General features: G+C 36.5%; 3 protein-coding genes across 3 annotated transcripts; 1 reads left to right on the plus strand and 2 right to left on the minus strand.

The window, feature by feature from the left end:
- Window positions 1-4,037: 4,037 nt before the first annotated feature.
- On the minus strand, window positions 4,038-5,368 carry LOC132179841 (F-box/kelch-repeat protein At3g18720-like). The gene is made up of 2 exons (XM_059592630.1): window positions 5,271-5,368; window positions 4,038-5,156 (listed from the first exon to the last, which is right to left on the minus strand). The coding sequence occupies exon 2, from the start codon at window positions 5,135-5,137 to the stop codon at window positions 4,193-4,195; it is 945 nt and encodes a 314-aa protein (XP_059448613.1). The 5' UTR covers window positions 5,138-5,156; window positions 5,271-5,368; the 3' UTR covers window positions 4,038-4,192.
- Window positions 5,369-5,558: 190 nt separating this feature from the next.
- LOC132179828 (uncharacterized) lies at window positions 5,559-10,044 on the plus strand. Its single transcript, XM_059592610.1, has 5 exons — window positions 5,559-5,862; window positions 7,397-7,760; window positions 9,073-9,143; window positions 9,532-9,630; window positions 9,740-10,044. Exons 1-5 carry the CDS (start codon window positions 5,614-5,616, stop codon window positions 9,836-9,838), a joined length of 882 nt encoding a protein of 293 aa, XP_059448593.1. The 5' UTR covers window positions 5,559-5,613; the 3' UTR covers window positions 9,839-10,044.
- A 906-nt stretch (window positions 10,045-10,950) lies between these two features.
- Window positions 10,951-16,423, minus strand: LOC132178867 (E3 ubiquitin-protein ligase ORTHRUS 2-like). The gene is made up of 9 exons (XM_059591440.1): window positions 15,617-16,423; window positions 14,419-14,951; window positions 13,985-14,110; window positions 13,235-13,334; window positions 13,077-13,138; window positions 12,871-12,973; window positions 12,621-12,765; window positions 12,265-12,482; window positions 10,951-11,887 (listed from the first exon to the last, which is right to left on the minus strand). The coding sequence occupies exons 1-9, from the start codon at window positions 16,103-16,105 to the stop codon at window positions 11,363-11,365; spliced, it is 2,301 nt and encodes a 766-aa protein (XP_059447423.1). The 5' UTR covers window positions 16,106-16,423; the 3' UTR covers window positions 10,951-11,362.
- Window positions 16,424-18,008: the final 1,585 nt, after the last annotated feature.

Below are 18,008 nucleotides of genomic sequence, written 5' to 3' on the forward strand. Positions count from 1 at the left end.
ATTTTAACTTTATAAGGAACACTTTATCAGCATGCTAAACTTTAAAATACACTAATTATGATATCTCATTATGTGAGGTTGGTTCTGTTAGCATCTTACAATTAAGTGCAAAATATTAAGGTGGACCAACCAAGAATCTTAATTACATCTAGCAGCCGGGACACACCAAAGTAATGTTGCATGTAATATGAATGAAACTCAAATATGCTTTTTTTTTTTTTAAAAAAAAAAATGTAGTAATTTGTTGGTGTACATAAATTAAAAGTTAAAAGTTAAAATTATTTTTTTATGATTAGATGTATGTTTTGTGTTTTAAATTGAATGTTAATATATTTGAAGACAAACAAACACGACTTTTTTTTTTCTTTTTCTTTTTTAAGAAACCCAAAATTAATAGGTAGTGACAATTGTGGTCATGCGAGCCTTGCTCGATCTACGCGTCTTTGCGAATTGCGAGTGGCTAACTACCTTATGATTGAATTAACCATGCATTATTCTTTTTGGTTTTTGGGTTTGTGACAAGAATTGAAGTCCTTTCTTTTCAATTGAGGTCTCTTAAAAAAAAAAAAAGCGGCTACAAGAAATTTGGCTTTTAAATTTCTCTAGAGAGGAAAGAGAGAGATGTGAAAAGGGTCACCAGTAGGTAGAGACCAGGAATAGTAATAAATTAGTCCTTTCTTTTTCAGTTAACTTAAAGGCTTAAACCCCCATAGAAGAAGAGGAAGGAAAGAGAGAGAGAGAGAGAGAGAGAGAGAGAGAGAAGCACGCATGCAGGAGCTCCAGTGGGCCGTGCCCACTTGCAGGAGAAAGCAAAACTCTAGTAGGCCAGGTGAAATCGTCGAAAGCCCAAATAAAGTGGCTTTGGCTTGAATGAAAAAAGAAGGCAGAAACCGACAAAAACAAAAGAAGCTTCTGTCTTCGCCTTTTATTTATTTATTAAATAAATAAAAGCCCCAAGCGTGAACACTGTCTACTAGCAGCACGATTTCCTATGCAAGCATGGCCTTGTCCTCGTCGGATTGGATTCATATTGGGATTGGCGCGATACGATAGAGACAGGCTTCAATGCATGTGTGATGTTTGTGGACCATTCTCTGGTTTTTTGTGTGCTTTCGGCTTCCCCACGTCAATTTTTGCGGCCCCTTGCCTTCTTTTTCAAAGAAAATACTCACCAGCCTTAATCATGATAAATCTTGAAAAGCCAACTCCATCAAATACGGTTCGTCGCAATTTGCAAGCAAAGGAACGTGGGAATTCCGAGTCCCTCCAAAATAACAAACACCCATTCTTAATTCTTAAAATCGGAGCAAAAGAAATTGCATCTCATAATTCTGATTCAATCATTTCGAAAAAGAAAAATATGAGCGGTTATTATAATTCGAGTAATGTTAAAAAAAAAAAAAAATTATTATTATTATTATTATTTTGTCATTTCAAAAATAAGAAGATTTTTAAAAATACTATTTAATTAAAATTTAATAGTAATAAATCATAAGTCTACTAGTAATTTTAAAAATCACATCATTTTTTAAATGACATAAGAAAAACATATATGATTACTCGTGTTAAATTTAGTACATAACTATTCATTTACTAAATGTTTTTTTAAAAAAACTATTAAATTCAAATTTGAAATTTTGAAATAGAATATTTAAATGACTTGGATGACATCAACTGAAATTACTAATGCTTACTCGCATAGTCGCATAGGCCGAGGGAGGGGGGCCGAGAGGGGTAAAATGCCCCCTCAACCCTTAAAAACTTCCCTTAACCTTCGTAGAAAATCTTATATATGCCCTAAGAGTAATGATGGAAAGCACGCCTGGCGTGCATCAACAGTGATGCACGCCAGGCACAAATTTTTTTTTTTTTATTATTTTATTATTATTTTATTTTTTTTTAAAAAAAAAAAAAAAAAAAAAAAATTTTTTTGCACTGGCGTGCGTGGGCGTGCCACGCACGCCGCGTGCTTTGCATCATTACTCATGCCGTAAATGTCCACTCTCAACCATTTATAATGGGCAATAGACATTACCTTCAACCACCAGCTCATTAGAATTCAGGGACAAACCGCAAACAACTCATGCGGCACCATAAACAATTTTTTTTGTCACAGTTTCAGCCTTCCTGGATTTTAGGTTAGACAAAGTGTCGAAGACGATGATAGCTTTCCTAATTTTTATGTATTCAAAACGCCCCATTTAAATTAGCTTTGTTGTCAGTTGACCTGTTAGGTTGGCTGCCACAAACTCGTTTGTTTTAATTCGTAGACTCCAAACGCTCTGTTTTATCCAAAGTATCATTGTTTTGTTTTTAACGCATTTTAGTGGGGGCAAAAAAGTGCTTAAGTAGTTCATTTCATGATTTCTTTTCTTTTGTTTTTTAGTGAACCGACTAGATGACTTTTCAAGAATAATCAAAACTTGTTGATCATGAAACGGGTGTTACTAGTTTGAATTTCGAATTCCCCCTCACTCTTCTTGTGTGGACATATCACAAAAAAAAAAAAATGCACATCATTTTTTAAGAGACACAAAATGAACTTTTAAAATTATTTTTATTTAATGCGCTGACCCAAATAAAAGCTAAAGTATATATTTAAACCATTGTGGCGAATTGTGATTATATGATTATGTGAACCTCTAATCAAGAAGTTGCAAGTTGCAATTATATGATTCTTCTTACAATTTATATTTTTTGAAAAGTTTCGTAATCAATTGAATAAAAAAATTCACTTTAGGCATGACAAAATAAATTATAAGTTACATTTATATGTTTTAAATAACAATTAAATTTTATTAAATTATTTTTAATATTCTTAATGATTTTTTGTTCCACTTTATTTTTTTATTAATACATTTTTTTTTTAAATTAAAAAAAAAAAAAATCTTGACCCTCTTGAACTAAAATCCTAACTCCGCCATTGCTTATTCATATGCTGCTCAAATCGACTAAATTTAATGTGAAGTGGCTTAAAGCATTAGCAGCTCATTCTCTACCTTAAATATAAATAAATAAAGTCATAAAAAATCACATGAAAGATACTCATTTGGTGTTTAAGAAAAGCAAAAGGTCTTTGATGGATAGTTCAATCTGATAGTCACTAGTTAAAATCTTTTTTTTTTTTTTTTTTTACGGTCATGTAAACAAATAAATGAAGGGTATCACTTTTAATTATCTTAATATTACTTTAATATAACAAAACTTTGTCTTTCCTCTATCATTTATAGTTTGCACCTATGCCTAGATATGTATCAAACTGCCTATGCCACTAGTGGAACTAGATATCAATCCAATGGGTTCCGTCGCGAGTGTAGGGAAGCTAAGTATTAATAGTGAAGGTAGATGTTTAAAATATAGAGCGGAATATAAGTGTTTTAAAAAAAGTGTGTAATTAAAAGTATATATATATATAAATAATTTTATAATTAAAATATAGAGTGAATTTGTTGAGCCCAATTGAATGCTCCAAAAAAGACTGGTCTTGGGCCAATTTTAACTCTGTCCACATACACATAAGACCTTTTGTTTGGGACAAATAATAGTCCAAAGTCTAGAAAGTTGTGCATTGGGTGAATTTGGGCATGCGTATGCAACTAATTTGGATCATAACAAAGTCCAACATGCTGTCCGGCCATGAAGCTTACTATGCAAAACCAAGGCCCATTGATAGACGCCTACGGCCTATCTCTATTCTCTAACGTCCAAATGGTTCAACGCCATGCTCACCCAACCAATCACAACTTAGCTTCGAATAGCAATTAGCAACCCCGGTTACAATTTTTTTTCTTTCTTTATTTATTTTTTTTTAAACAAAAATCCACAATGGAATTCTAAACCCAGGTAGATTTTATGCATACATGAGTCAATTTTACCAAGAGAAATTCAATAAAGACTAGCAATTTCTTTTATATATATACTAGATTCCTAGAAAATAAAAACTCCTCCAATAATAATAATCTTAAATGTTAAAGCAATCAATCCATAACAAAAGCATTCAATATAATATGGAAAATAGTAATCTTTAATTACACCGTTTATTTCTACTGAAAAAAAAAATCAAAACTAAATAGAAAGACCTTCTACGGAAAATTAAAACAAAATAACAAAAACTAAAAAACAAGAAGCTAGCTTCTTCAAAATCAGAGTTGGCAACAACAACAAAAAGCTTCTTCAATCCGACGAGATTGTTTCACCTTTCAATCCAAACCGGAGTGTACCACCAACTGAAGGATCCGCCAATAAACCTGCTAGCCTTCTTGTAGTCCATTCCATCAACGTTGTAGACGACACACTTGGATTCGGGTCTACAGTCGGCAACAAAAAGCTTCTCCTTCGTCTCTTCATTCGGAGCCAACACACCACATGACACATATGGACCAACAAACACTGAAAAATCACCCAAGTCCTTCTCCTCCTCCCAAGCCGCCATCCCATGTTCAATACTCAATTTATAAAGCTTCTCAATAACACCATAACCTCCTTTCTTTACTGCAAATATATCTCCATTGAATTCCACCAGAGAAATGGTGCAAACCTTCTGAAATTCCTTGCTCGGAAAAAGGGTCCAATTCCCAATCTTCACATCAAAGGCACCGACTCTTCCGCGTGAATCCACACAGTACAAAACCTCCTTGCTACAAACTGCTTGAACAACATTACCTATGAGGGGTTTTGTAGTAGATTTATATGAATGGGGGATCCAGCTTTCTTGTCCCATAAGAAAAGTGTCGATATGAAGCTCGCATGCATCATTGAAAGTGGAGGATTTAATTGCATAAACAGTGCAATTAGGGGAAGTAGGAGGGGCAGAGAATGCCGCGGCAGTGATGATACGATTGCTATACGGGAGATCAATTCTTCGACGCATTAAGGGGTTGAAGAAAAAGAGAGAAGAGGTTTCTCTTGATAATATGAGTAGCCAACCGTGTCGAGAAGCAAGACACTCTGCCTGACATTCAAGTTCTTGAAGGTGAACGACGTCGAAGGTCTGTCGTATTGGGTCAAAGAAGCCATGCTTGGTTTCCCCGGAGAGTTCTCCAAAAAAGAACAGCAATGGTGGCTTTGTTGGAGACCCAACATTCTTGCTCTCGTTGATCTTTGATTCTTCTTCTTCAGTTTCGAAAATTGCACCCATGATGATTGATGAGTAGTAACTGTAGAGAAAATATAAGATCAATGATTTGATATCTTCGCAATCGCAAAAGCAATACTTTTCTAGACTAATTAGTTGAAAACTTGCGCAAGAACAGGAGAGAGAGAGAGAGTACCTGACTCTGTTCGTTTTCTTCCCTTCGGATGCTCCAATGCTTTGCAAAACTGTGTAGACTGCTTGTTTTATACTTTTGTATGGAGTTCGTCTCCTTTTAGAATTCAGAGTGTGGTTAACCAGTGGGATTGCGACACGTAAACAATCCAAGCCAGAGCTACCGTCTGTTCCGGGTTTTGGTTGTGTCCTATTAGGATTTGGATTGTGATATTAATTGGGGGGATTGCGACACGTGTTAATCCGAACCAAAGAGTTGCGGTCCGTTTCGTCTCCTTTTCGGATTTAATTATGAGGCCGAAATTTATTCGCGAGGAAGTCGTACGTTGTGGATTCTGGACACGGACATGGCATCACGAGTGTTATCATGTGCAGCAGCAACCATGGCGGTGATCAGTCCCCCGAAGCTCAGTGGGTATGATTATTCTAGAACTTCGTACCCTTCACTACTGTCTTCCTCTTCAGTAGCAGCAGCTAAGGTTACGGTTCGAACTGGGTCGTTAAAGTGCAAGGCTCTGGGAGAGAGCTCCTCTGATCGGACGGTTTATCAGGGAATTTACAGCCCTTGGACGGTTGATCCCTCTGACGTTAGAGAGGTGCATACACGTTTTGTCTTGTTTGTCACATTTTCAGTTTTTGTTTGCATGTGTACGTCTCTGTGGGCGTGCGCGCCTTTCAATTGAAGCTGTTAATCATTTTATTGGGCATCTGATATGAGTTTTCTCTTTTGTTAGTATCCAAGTGTTGGTTGCATATATATATATATATATGAATCATATGGTAATGAGGTCGATCGAGATGCCTGTATCTGTGGTTAGAGTTTTAGGAACTTTTTTTTTTTTTTTTTGATGATTGAATTTCTTTACTCAGAACAAAAGTTTTAGGAACCTTAACAGACGGAGGGATTGATGTTGTGTTATGTTTAGAATTTTAGATATCAAACAATTTCTGGAAAATATTAATGTGAGCCATAAAGGGTGTTATAAGATTGTCTTAATTTATATTCGCATAAGATGTGTTGTTAATTCGTTTAATTTTTTGGAAGTAAACATAAGTTCAAATTCTACGGTGCCGATCTTGAAGTAAATATGAAAATTAAACACAAGGTCTTGTGTCATGCAAATAGATAATACATGAACTCCCTCTTTACACTTTCAAGTGTTTACTCCCTAATATGGCAGTTTTCGCGTCAACTTTCTGCTACAATGTTGTTGTAATACCATCTGCGTACTCTCTTTATGCAATTGACACGTTAGGAGTAAACACTTGGTGTAACACCCCGATCCCATATTGGGAAGATGAGAAAAAGCCCACATAGAGTGGATGATTTATAGAAATAGTCATGAGTGCTAAGTCTCACATTGCTTAGTTACTAGGTGAAACTGGGCTTTATAATGAATTCTATGGAAACTCTAAATTGACTAGTCCTTTTGGAGTAATAGCGCAGATGTGGCTAGCGCTTTTCTCTTGGTCATTACAAGTGGTATCAGAGCCACCTAGTAACACCAGCTCATGTGGTACTAGAGCACTGCATGACGTGGACCTGACGAGGACGTCAGAAGTTTAAGAGGGGGAGTTTGTAACACCCCGATCCCATATTGGGAAGATAAGAAAAAGCCCACATAGAGTGGATGACTTATAGAAATAGTTATGGGTGCTAAGTCCCACATTGCCTAGTTACTAGGTGAAACTGGGCTTTATAATGAATTCTATGGAAACTCTAAATTGACTAGTCTTTTTGGAGTAATAGCGCAGATGTGGGTAGCGCTTTTCCCTGGGTCGTTACACTTGGAGTGTAAAAGACGGAGTTCATGTAGTATTTCTCTAAATATATTAACGGATAAGAAATGTATGAAGGTGGAAATTAGGGCTGACAATTTTTTATATGACCTGCAAATCCAACATAAACCTAACATGAAATTAGTGGGTTAGGATTTAGGGGTTTGACTCATTTAATTAAATGGACTGAGTTAAGGTTGACCTATATAGTTTTATACCCATATTTCGACACGATCTGAACCCGACACACGAACACGAATTGCAATCCTTAGACTAGAAGCACGGATATTGTTATGGGGTGGTGGGGGTTTGCACTTGAGTGTCTTAGTGACACTTTGCTTGCTGTGACAGGTTATTTTATACAGGTCAGGATTGGTGACTGCTGCTGTGTCATTTGTAGTTGCTGCCTCAGCTGCACTTTTGCCTGATGACTCTGTGTTAAGTGATATAATTAAGCAAAATCTTAATCTTTTTTATACGATTGGGGCCAGTGGGTTGGGTTTGTCATTATTTTTGATTCACATCTATGTTACTGAGATCAAGCGTACTCTTCAAGCACTATGGGCTCTCGGTGTTGTTGGATCTTTGGCAACTTACACATTCCTTGCTCTACCAGCTGGTGAAAACTTAATACAATATGTCATCCATAACCCCTCAGCTGTCTGGTTTATTGGTCCTCTCTTTGCATCACTGACAGGACTTGTCTTCAAAGAAGGTAATATTGCAGTTAATTTAAATTGTAACCATATTTTTTTTGTGATTCGCTGTAATGTTTCAAGTTAAATGAGTTATCATACAATACTGCAGCCTGACCTCCAACTCTTTGTGATCATTTGATATGTGAAATTGGTCCGGTATTAAATTCAATTCATATTCAACTGATAGTGTTAATGTATAATGTCAAATTTCACACGCTTGGAAAATTCAGGTTCCTTTTTGAAATGGTTGAATCAAAAAAGGAAGAGTTTGAGCTTAGTATTTCCTTCAGTTAATTGGCAAGGGCTGAGCCATCAATGTAGACTGGTTGACTTTTTGACATAACTCCAGTTTCTTTGTAACACTTTTGAATCACCTTCATGTTTTTAAATCTCAACCGCATAATTTATCATTAGAATCTCTTGTTTATGTTCTCCGCTGTGCCAAAGAGAAAGTTGAGAATCAATCCAATTCATTTTCATTGCTTTAATTGGTTGAAATCCTTTTACTTTTGTTCTTTGTGTCAATTTCAGTGTTTAACAACTTAAAAGTATGAAGTATTAGACCTACTCAAACTTAGACTCCTAGAGACAATGCACAGGATGATAAGCATTAGGAAGAAGACTAACGTATGGTATTAGAGCCTTAACACGACTAACGTCGATTTTTTTTTTCCATTACTACTTCTCCTTCTTCCTCTACCACCTCTTCCACCACACTACCCATGACGTATGCTGTCACTCATCATATTACCCTCAAACTCATATTTTGTCTGACGGGTTATTACCTCATGTGCTTATCATCCTCTGCATTGTCTCTAGGAGTTTGAGTTTGAGTTGGTCTAATAAGAAGGTCTATGTGTTTAGTTGTTTGTTGAAAAAAAAAATTGATGGGGTGTGATGTTTTTTTATCATATAATGGATGATCTTTGTTTATAGTATATGATCGCTATGTAGTGAAATATTCATAAATCAATTTCAAAATGAAGTTATAATTTTGAAATTTTTTCCACTGTTTTTTTGCCATATAAATTAAGGATATTGTTTGTTTAATCATGCTCTGGATTATTGTGAAGTAACACCAGAAACTGTTGTAAGATAATTAAACCTCTCTCTGTGTCTCTCACATAAATCTTTTTTTATTTTTTATTTTTTATTTTTTTAACAATGTTAGGATCAACGGTTTAGTGATGAGATTTCTTATAATAATGTAAGTTCGTATTGCAGTATTCTCTTTTGTTTATTTTATATTTTTATGGCTTTTGAAGTTGTATGTACCATGGAACAATTTAGCAGCATATAGTAAGTGTTTCAGACATTTTCTCCAAACAGGCCTCTGCTATGGAAAGCTGGAAGCTGGAGTTCTCACATTTATTATACCAACACTTCTTCTTGGGCACCTGGTATTCTTCTTGCATTTATTCAAAATAATCCTTTTAACAATATGATGAGAGCACATAAACAATTCTTTCTTCAAAAAAAAAAAAAAATTGACCAGTTTTATGCACCTTGCAGGTACCTCATCCATAATTAAATAACTATTGTAACACCACATATATGTGCAAAAGGAATTCGACTTGCTATTTGATAAATACTTCCTATGACTTCCCTTTTTGTAGCACACCATCATGTTTGACAAGTCTGCCTTATTCATTTATTCTTTTTCTTGTGTGAAAATTGGATTGTTATGATTCTCTCTCTCTCTCTCTCTCTCTCTTTCTCATCTTCCATTCCAAGAATTTAAGTTCTGCTTTGTTTAGACCTTTAATGGGTTACACTTGCAATTCACAGACTGGTTTGATGGATGATGGAGTAAAACTTACTCTGCTAGGTTCATGGATGGCCCTTTTTGTGATATTTGCCGGAAGGAAGTTTACCCAGCCAATTAAGGTAAACTTTCAATTACCGAAATTACTGTTAGTGATTACCTATCAAGTAAGATTTACAATATTAAACATCAATGTCAGTGGCACATTACTGATACACTCTTGTTTTCAAGGATGACATTGGTGACAAATCTGTTTTCATGTTCAATTCTCTGCCGGAAGATGAGAAGAAAGTCTTGCTTGAGAAACTTGAGCAACAAAAGTTCAGTTAGCAACTTAACTAGGATGAGATGTGCGCCAAAAAAAAAAAAAAAATACACCTTGATTTAGACAGGAGGTTGTATGAATTGGAGAGAGGTTTTTGAGGTAGGTAATGTTATGTAAATTCTATACAACACCCATAACATTAATCTAAACGCATGAAGAATGTAAAAAATATCTTGCTTGCAATTAGAATGTCTTTTTCTTTTCTTTTTTCTCTCAAGAATTTGACCTGGGACCAATCGAATAAATACCTGATCCCACCAGAGCCAACACCTAAAGGGTAGAACTTGTAATCTTTTCTTCTTACTTCTGCAAGCAAGATTTTTTCTTTTTCTCACTATTGCAAATATCATATGCAAAAAGTAAATTTGGGGGTTGAACATCCCACATCAAATTTTATAACCTTCAACATTATGATGTTTGGATGTCATATTCTAGGGCTACCATTTGGTTCTCTAAGCTTCTGGGCACGTCAATTGCTTATTTGTGAGGTCATGACGACCTTTATTATGATGTTTGAATGTCAATTCCTAGATGATCGAATATAAACAAGTTTTGAGAAACACAGGCAAATTGACGCCCCTCAAATGGTACGCTAAAGGTATTTCATGGTTTATTTTTGTCTCTTAATGAGGAGCATATGGAGAAACGAATGCAAGATGTTTTGAGGGTCATGAGAAACATTTTGGTTAAATCGTTTAATATATGGACCAGGGTGTACAATATCATTTTTTAAAAAACTTTTTTGAAGTAGATTTGTGTTCTTTTAATCATTAGCGGGGGGTTATATATATATATATCCCGTATATTAGGGTTGCAACTTTCTACACTTACTAATAAAATGCATTGCTAATAAAAAAAAAAAATCGCTTATTGAACCAACACCATTACAGAGTAAAGACTATTAAGATAATACATGAGCATTCAACAAAGTTCCTTTACAGAATTTCCAACGGCCAAGCAACTAGCTCTAGTTAACATCTTGAAGTTAAAAAGATTGGCTGAGAAGTAACGACAGCCAAATAGAAGCATCTAAATTTGTTAAAATGGAGGTTTTCTTTGTCGTGGATCATGTTGTGTCGTGTCATTGAGGCATCGACCTGCAATCATTTCCTTTCCAAAAGAGCAATGGGGTTTGATTTATTTCAAAGTACCATGTTACATGGATACACACATTTTCACACCCATTTTTTCACTCTTACATGACTTTAAAATCCACCATTAGATTTAAAATAAATCTTTATTGAATTTTAATTCAATAATGATTTTAAAAGTCATTTAAGGAAGAGTGGAGATGGGTGTGAGAAAGTGAGAGTGTAGCATTACACTTCTTAAATTGCAAAAATGTACAATGACACCAGCTCTGCAACTAGGCAAAGAAGAGCTTTTGACTGCTCATCTTTCCCCAACCAACCAAATTTGAGAGAGAGAAGAAAGGTACTATGGCAAGGTACCATAACTAAATAACAAAAGGCATGATATCAAGCTCTAATTGTCATTCGAACATGAAGCAGACTTGACAGGCAATCAATTCATTCTACCACTTGCATTTTAGCCCTCTTGCTTCTGGTCTTCACTTCAAGAGCCAATGTTGACGAGTTGCCTCCATCTCCATGCTTGTATTGTTTCCGTTTGCAAGTTTGCCGGACTTTGCTCTGTATTGCAGGATCTTCTGGTTCTTTACTGTCAGCCATTTTAGGTTTCAGAGGATCAACACCATTCTCGACATCAGCAGCATCAGGCTGCTTAGGGGATGTCCTTCCCTTCTTTCTACCACGCTTTAATGTACATTTGCCACCTCTTGCTTTTTTCGGCTTGTCTGCTTGTCGGATGCCATTTTCAATCTGAGCTATGTCTTTGACTTCCTCCAGAATTGCACAATTCAATTCGCTTTCATCCAGATTCTCACGGCTGCCATCAGATTCTTCGCTCTGCTCCTCAAGATTTTCCTCCTCTACGATTCTTCCTTGTGATTCTTCTTCACTCAGCTCAACATTTTCCTCCTCTACAATTCTGCTTTGTAGTGATTCTATCAAGTCCATGAGCTCTCTGTTAACCTGTGACACAAACTCAGATATCATCAATAAGATTCTACAACTCCTTACAATTTTGACCGAACATTTCAACAAAAAGAGGCAAAAATGATGTCATCTATTAATTGTCCTAAGACAAACAAGTTTTAGAAACAAACCACTTAACTCAAATACTATGAATCCAATCAATTCATTATAAATGCCATGTAGGACAGAATAAACTAGTTCAACTTCCATGGAAAACTTAAGCGCATACCCAAGCCGCATCCTCCCGGGTAACCAAATGTAGACACTCAACTCAACCAACTACTAATAAGATCCATCTATCTGTGTTCCTATTCCGTTGTGTAGTCAACCTGATGTTAAAAATCCAAATGAGTGTATAGATCTGCCTAGCATACCTGGGGATTCTGAAGAAAGTCAGCTATGTCAGTTGAACACACAGGGCATTTCATGACGCTCTTCTGTGCTCGTAATGTTCGCCTGCCTTCACATGTCCTCTGCCTCATGAAACATTGACCAGCAAAGGCACCCTCTAGACAAGCTTTGCAAAAGTTATGAGCACAAGGAGTAGTAAGTGGGAAAGACATCACCTTCCGACAGATATGGCAGCTAAACTCTGCATGGTCAATTACACAACCACAATTTTCTTTGTAAATAGGACAGTATAGTGGGTTAAAACAAGATCATAATGATTGCATCAAAATAGAGTGACGAAAATGCAGCTAGTAAATGTGAATTAGGCAAGAATAGAAACCTTTTAGAAGTTTCTGTTTTACAGACATATTTTTTGCTTGCCGTTTCGGTTTCCTTGTTCTCTTCCCACCATCTGAATCTCCATCATCAACCTGCTTTCTGCTAGGTGGTGGACATTTCTTCCACATCCAGCAACTTTTTTCCTCCTGAGAGTCAAAATGGAACATTTTAGGACATTTGAAAATCCATAGCTCGCTGCTTAGCAAAACACCATAAGAGCCCAACAGCAAAGTAAAAGAACAATAGCTTACATCATAGTCCCAGGATGGAGATCCCTTCCGTTCAGTTATGTCAATTGCATCCTTTATCTCCTTAATGACCGGCAATGGTCTTGGACGGTCCCCATGATCATCACTGCATTTCATCTCCAAAAATTAAGTTCAATGCACATGCGCACACATACTCAGAGAGAGAGAGAGAGAGAGAGAGAGAGATGGTGGAAATGGAAATAACAGACCTAGTCCATGGGGCAGGATCATTGTCGCATCTAACAAAAAGATATCTGCATACCTTATATCCCTAATACAATAAACATTCATCAGTGAACAAGTTCAGCAAGAACACAGGCCAAGTGGTTATTTCAATGTATTTTTATTTCAACCACGAGTATCTTACTTGGATCCCATTTTTCCGCCAGCATTTCTCAATTCTGTAAATCCCATCATATCGTAATCCTATTTCCGGGGCATAAGAAGAGCGCTTCTCCTTGTTAGACCTGCCCAAAAAAACTAATTAAGAAAAAGATAAAATGTTCTGATAGAAGTAGAAGAGGTACACCTTCAGGAACAGTTTTGTGCAAAATAGTATCTCATATAGTAAGATGATCTTCTGTTAAGGAACTGATAATGAAAACGGCAATTGCTACTCAGTAGTTAAGGAAATTCTCATGTAAGTACAATAGTAAAATGGTTAGCTGACCCAACCTTTTGGGAAACTTTTTGCAAAGAGAGTATATGCAACTTCCCCCCACCCCCCATTTTTGAGAGTATATCAAGCTCAATAACTATAACTTTCAAAGGAAACCAAAATGTAAATGAAAATGAATAGGCTGATTAGCTTTGCTGATGTCTAACATTTTGCTGTGTATGCTACCAAAAATCACAGAAGTTGAAAACCACAATTGTCCTGTGACTTTGATTTGCACACACTAGATGACCACCATAGAATGACATCAAAGGCAATGAAGCATTGTTTTCTATTTTTGATGTTTAATCCATAAAATGAAGATACAGGGATTTGATATGCAAGTAACTTATCACAGAGGTTTTCTACATGTAAGAAATTTTTTATAAGCCTTAGCAATTACAGGCCCACGTGCAGTTGGATAATAACCAAATTATCAAAAACTTAATTAACATGACTCACCTTACCACCCGAACAGGATAACCCTTCCGGCAACTTACTCGTAATGCCTCATTCACCTTATCAAATCTCTGGTCAAAAGAATGATCCTTGTTTGTACGTTTATTGCCACTGAGGTCTCTTCCACCACTGTACAGGGAAGGGGGACAACATGTTTAGGACATGAGCAGCAAACCAGGAACAAAAAATGCACATCCCAACTTCACTATTCAATTTCAATTGATATAACCAAGACTACCATTCCTGCGACCAAAATACACTGTAAAAAATCTTTATCTCATACAAACACGTGATGAAATCTCCACATAGATGCATGAAACTTGTTGACTTGAGGAATTTGTCTTGTACTAAGAATAAAATTGCAGTGAAAAGCAAGCCAAATAGACAGTAAAGACAGAAATCAAGTATGAGCATCAATCCTGCAGACAAGAATATACCTCCCTGTGTAAAGGAACCACTCCCCATGGTCCTCATCGTCTTGATAGCCTCCAGAGAGGACCACTGATTGGGCACCATAACTCGACTGCCCAGCAATCCCTGCAACAGGAGGAAGATGGATACCCCATTGCCTACATTCCAGCCTACCTTCCCAACTCTCCCCCACCAGCACGCCCTGATTTCTCCCTGGATCATTTTCTGCAAGGATTGGCCCCAAATGATCAGGGGGGACTGTGACAAAAATCTTTCCACTGCTTGCATTAGCCTTTCCACGTTTCTTTGCTCGTTCACTGGTAAATGCTTTATCTGGACGGTCTTGATTACGGACAAAATGATAAACCTTTGGTGGGCCTCCTGCAGCATTAGATTTCGTCATCTTTGCCATTCTGATGGCAATGACAAGCGCAGCGTTGATCCGAGGTTGGCTTGCCATCTTGGCTGGAATGGGATGGCGGCAATTTGCACAAGTGCGCTTGCCCTGCCCAATCCATTTCTGGAAGCACCTTAAGCAAAAGTTGTGACCACAAGGAGTCTGAAACACAGAAAAGGTGGGAGTATGAACGTGTTCCAAAATCAGAAACAGCCTTGAAACTGCCTCTTACAACTACGACCCAATTACTCTTTAACCATAACGCGTATAATAACTAATATTAAACCAGCAAATGCACTAAATGAAAGAAGTAAATGAAACAATTACAAAAAAGACAGTGCTAAATTCAAATAGTACATCATAATGGAAAGTAATCTATATAAAATTCTTGAACCTCGAATGGATTAATTACTAGAATAGCATTTGATGGTTGATAACACTAAATCAACTTAGGACATTATATATGGAAGAGGCCAAGGAACTGTTAGTTACTTCCAAACAGCGAAAACCCCAGTTAAACTCTTCCGCGATGGTTTTCTCAGCTCTGAATTTCCTTTTTAAACAGCGCCCTACCAAAAAAACGACAGCGTTTCACGTGTTTTTACGACTTTGTTCACAATTAAAACCACCGAAAGTACAAGAAGATTGTCAAAAAAGATACTCCACAAGAAACCCAACAAAATCGAATATCTACGACGGAGAATGCAGTGCCGACTGGAAAGCAAACACCCACTACGCAATGCATTTGCACAGTGTGATTTGATTAACGGTTATTTTGGCAAACAGAACCAGAAATTCTAGAAAAGAACGCAGGCGAAAGCACCCACCGTGACAGGCCTCTCCGGCAACTGCATGCAAAACGAACAGTTGAAACTGCTATCGATGATGCCAAGAACGTCATTATTGCCGTCGATTGTCTCCTTTCCCTTCTTGGAATTCGCGTCGCCGTCTCCATCGGACGGTCCCGCGCCTCTACACATCAGCTCCTGCCGTCTCTTTGCCTTCTCCCGCTCGGTCAGCGACCGGTCCGACTCGATCGCCCGGATCGCCGAGATCAGGTCTCCGGAACTCCCCGATCCTCCGGCGACGACCGGTTCGCCGTCCATCGGCGGCGGAAGGAGATCGGAAAGCTGTGAACAGTCCGGGCACTCCCATTGGAGGGCATCGGCTAGGGTTTCAGGGCGGGAGGAGATGCAGTTGACGTGCCAGGGTGTGGCACATGTCTTGCACGTGAGGGTCTCCTCGGGGGTGGGCCTCTTCTTGCATACCATGCAAATCCCGTCCCCGTCGCACGGGAGCTCTCTGACATATGCCATGGAGGTTTACGATGAGCGACGGAGCCGACGATGATTTTGACGGTAGGGATCGCCTGGATGTGTGTGGTGTGGTGGGAGAATGGGAGGTGAAGCGGGTCTTTCAAGGGGAATTTGTTTGGCAAATTGGATTTTGAAATTTCAACTTTTCCCTCTTCTTCTTTCACACTAAAAATGGAAAAGTTTCCTGGCGCGGGAATGGTGTGTATAGCTGCTGAGTGCTGACTCACTACTAATGGCTGGCCTGTAGTGCATCTACAGCGAAGAGGCAGTGCCTGAGATGGAAGGTTACAGTTGATATTTTTAAATTCGGATTGAGGGATATTGCACCATATCTCATATATTTTATCTAAATTTATGATGAATGGTTCAGATCGTAACGATAAAACTTTTTTTGCTTCAAACAAACGAACCAGAAAAAAAAAAAAAATTAGTTGGGGTTGCCGAACCACTTTATTTATATTATTTTGACAAATAAAGATTTTTTTTCCATTTATTTGAAGTCAACGCAATTATATTATTTAAAGTTTTAAATGTCACATCAACGTTATCATCACGTGTATGTTAAATGCGCTAACTTTAACTAATAATTATATAAAATAGATGATCTTACAAACCTTAATGGGTGGTTAAGGCGTTAATCATCCTAATAATGTTATAAATTATATTTTTATCTCGTAACTATCTTTTAATGTTGGCACAACCAATCCTTAGATAAATTATTGTTTAAAACAATAAAAATAAAGAATTTAAAGATTGATTAAAACTATTACATTAGTGTTATGGAAGAGCTATGAGATAAAGATTTTGTATATACTATATAGCATTGCTCTCCCATAATCCTTATTCTTTTTTCTTCTTTATATATATATATATATATATATATATATATCATTTGTTGTCACATTTAAGTTGTTTATTTAAAATGAACCGTATTATATCTTATATAATATATTGAGGTATTACACTGAGTAAATCTTTAGAATTTATGACATATTTGATGTACGAAATACTAATTTCCTTAAGAGTATGAATGGTTATTACTAAGAATATAAGGAATTGAAATGAAATAACTATTCATATTATTTAGTTTGATGATAACACATATTATCACATTATAATTGAGTCAAAATTCTTACAATTCCCAGTATTTATTTTAAAAAATAAAGAATTTGGTGGCCGACCATCCTAAAAGAACCACAACGGTGGTCGTGGCCATCCGCCAAACGTCGTTGGGGTGGCCACAAGGATCGATGTGCAACTCTCAACAACCATGAAATAGAATGCAACCAAACAAAATAGTAATTATTTCATAAAAATAACCATTCTATTCCATTATATTATTAGGCGTACCAAACTTGCTTTTAGTCCGCATTCAATAGTCTCCTCGTATGTTAGATAGAGATTGAAATAAGTTTTTAAGATTTTGGAAAATATTAAAATATTATGTCACTCGGTTGCAGTCAATTAGAGGTAACCAAAATACAAAAAGATGATATAGATTTGCTTATAAAGAGGTGAGCATCCACATTTTCTTGCTCTTGATAATGTTTTATTATTTTAGAAGACAATAATGCTAACATTCCATACTTTGATTAATAAGGCGCTAAACCTTTTATTGTGCATGCGTTAAACACTACTTAAACCACAATCCTCAATCCTAAAAATCTCTATCTCTCTCCATTGTATAAATTGTTATATAATAAAAGTTAGATTATGTGATAATTTTGTTATTATTACTTATTTTAGTGAGTTTGTTTGAATTTGATTATGACTATTTGTAAAATTTGTACACAAAAGTTGAGAACTATTTGATTACGAACAAAAAAAAAAAAAGTTGTTAATGTAAAATTTGTATATAAAAATTCCATAAAAAAATCGAAATTATTTGGTTTTATTTGGTTAT

Source organism: Corylus avellana, chromosome ca4 (assembly GCF_901000735.1).
Source record: "Corylus avellana chromosome ca4, CavTom2PMs-1.0".
Classification (NCBI taxonomy): domain Eukaryota; kingdom Viridiplantae; phylum Streptophyta; class Magnoliopsida; order Fagales; family Betulaceae; genus Corylus; species Corylus avellana.

What these genes read in the sequence shown, in the direction of transcription:
- LOC132178867 (XM_059591440.1), bottom strand. Translation starts at nt 16,105, where the DNA reads ATGGCATATGTCAGAGAGCTCCCGTGCGACGGGGACGGGATTTGCATG. An exon ending in TGCCGGAGAGGCCTGTCACG is followed by an intron (nt 14,952 to 15,616) that starts GTGGGTGCTTTC and finishes TCTGTGTTTCAG; the next exon opens with ACTCCTTGTGGTCACAACTT. An exon ending in GATCCTGCCCCATGGACTAG is followed by an intron (nt 12,974 to 13,076) that starts GTCTGTTATTTC and finishes GATGAAATGCAG; the next exon opens with TGATGATCATGGGGACCGTC.
- LOC132179841 (XM_059592630.1), bottom strand. Translation starts at nt 5,137, where the DNA reads ATGGGTGCAATTTTCGAAACTGAAGAAGAAGAATCAAAGATCAACGAG.
- LOC132179828 (XM_059592610.1), top strand. Translation starts at nt 5,614, where the DNA reads ATGGCATCACGAGTGTTATCATGTGCAGCAGCAACCATGGCGGTGATC. An exon ending in ATCCCTCTGACGTTAGAGAG is followed by an intron (nt 5,863 to 7,396) that starts GTGCATACACGT and finishes TTGCTGTGACAG; the next exon opens with GTTATTTTATACAGGTCAGG. An exon ending in CACTTCTTCTTGGGCACCTG is followed by an intron (nt 9,144 to 9,531) that starts GTATTCTTCTTG and finishes TGCAATTCACAG; the next exon opens with ACTGGTTTGATGGATGATGG.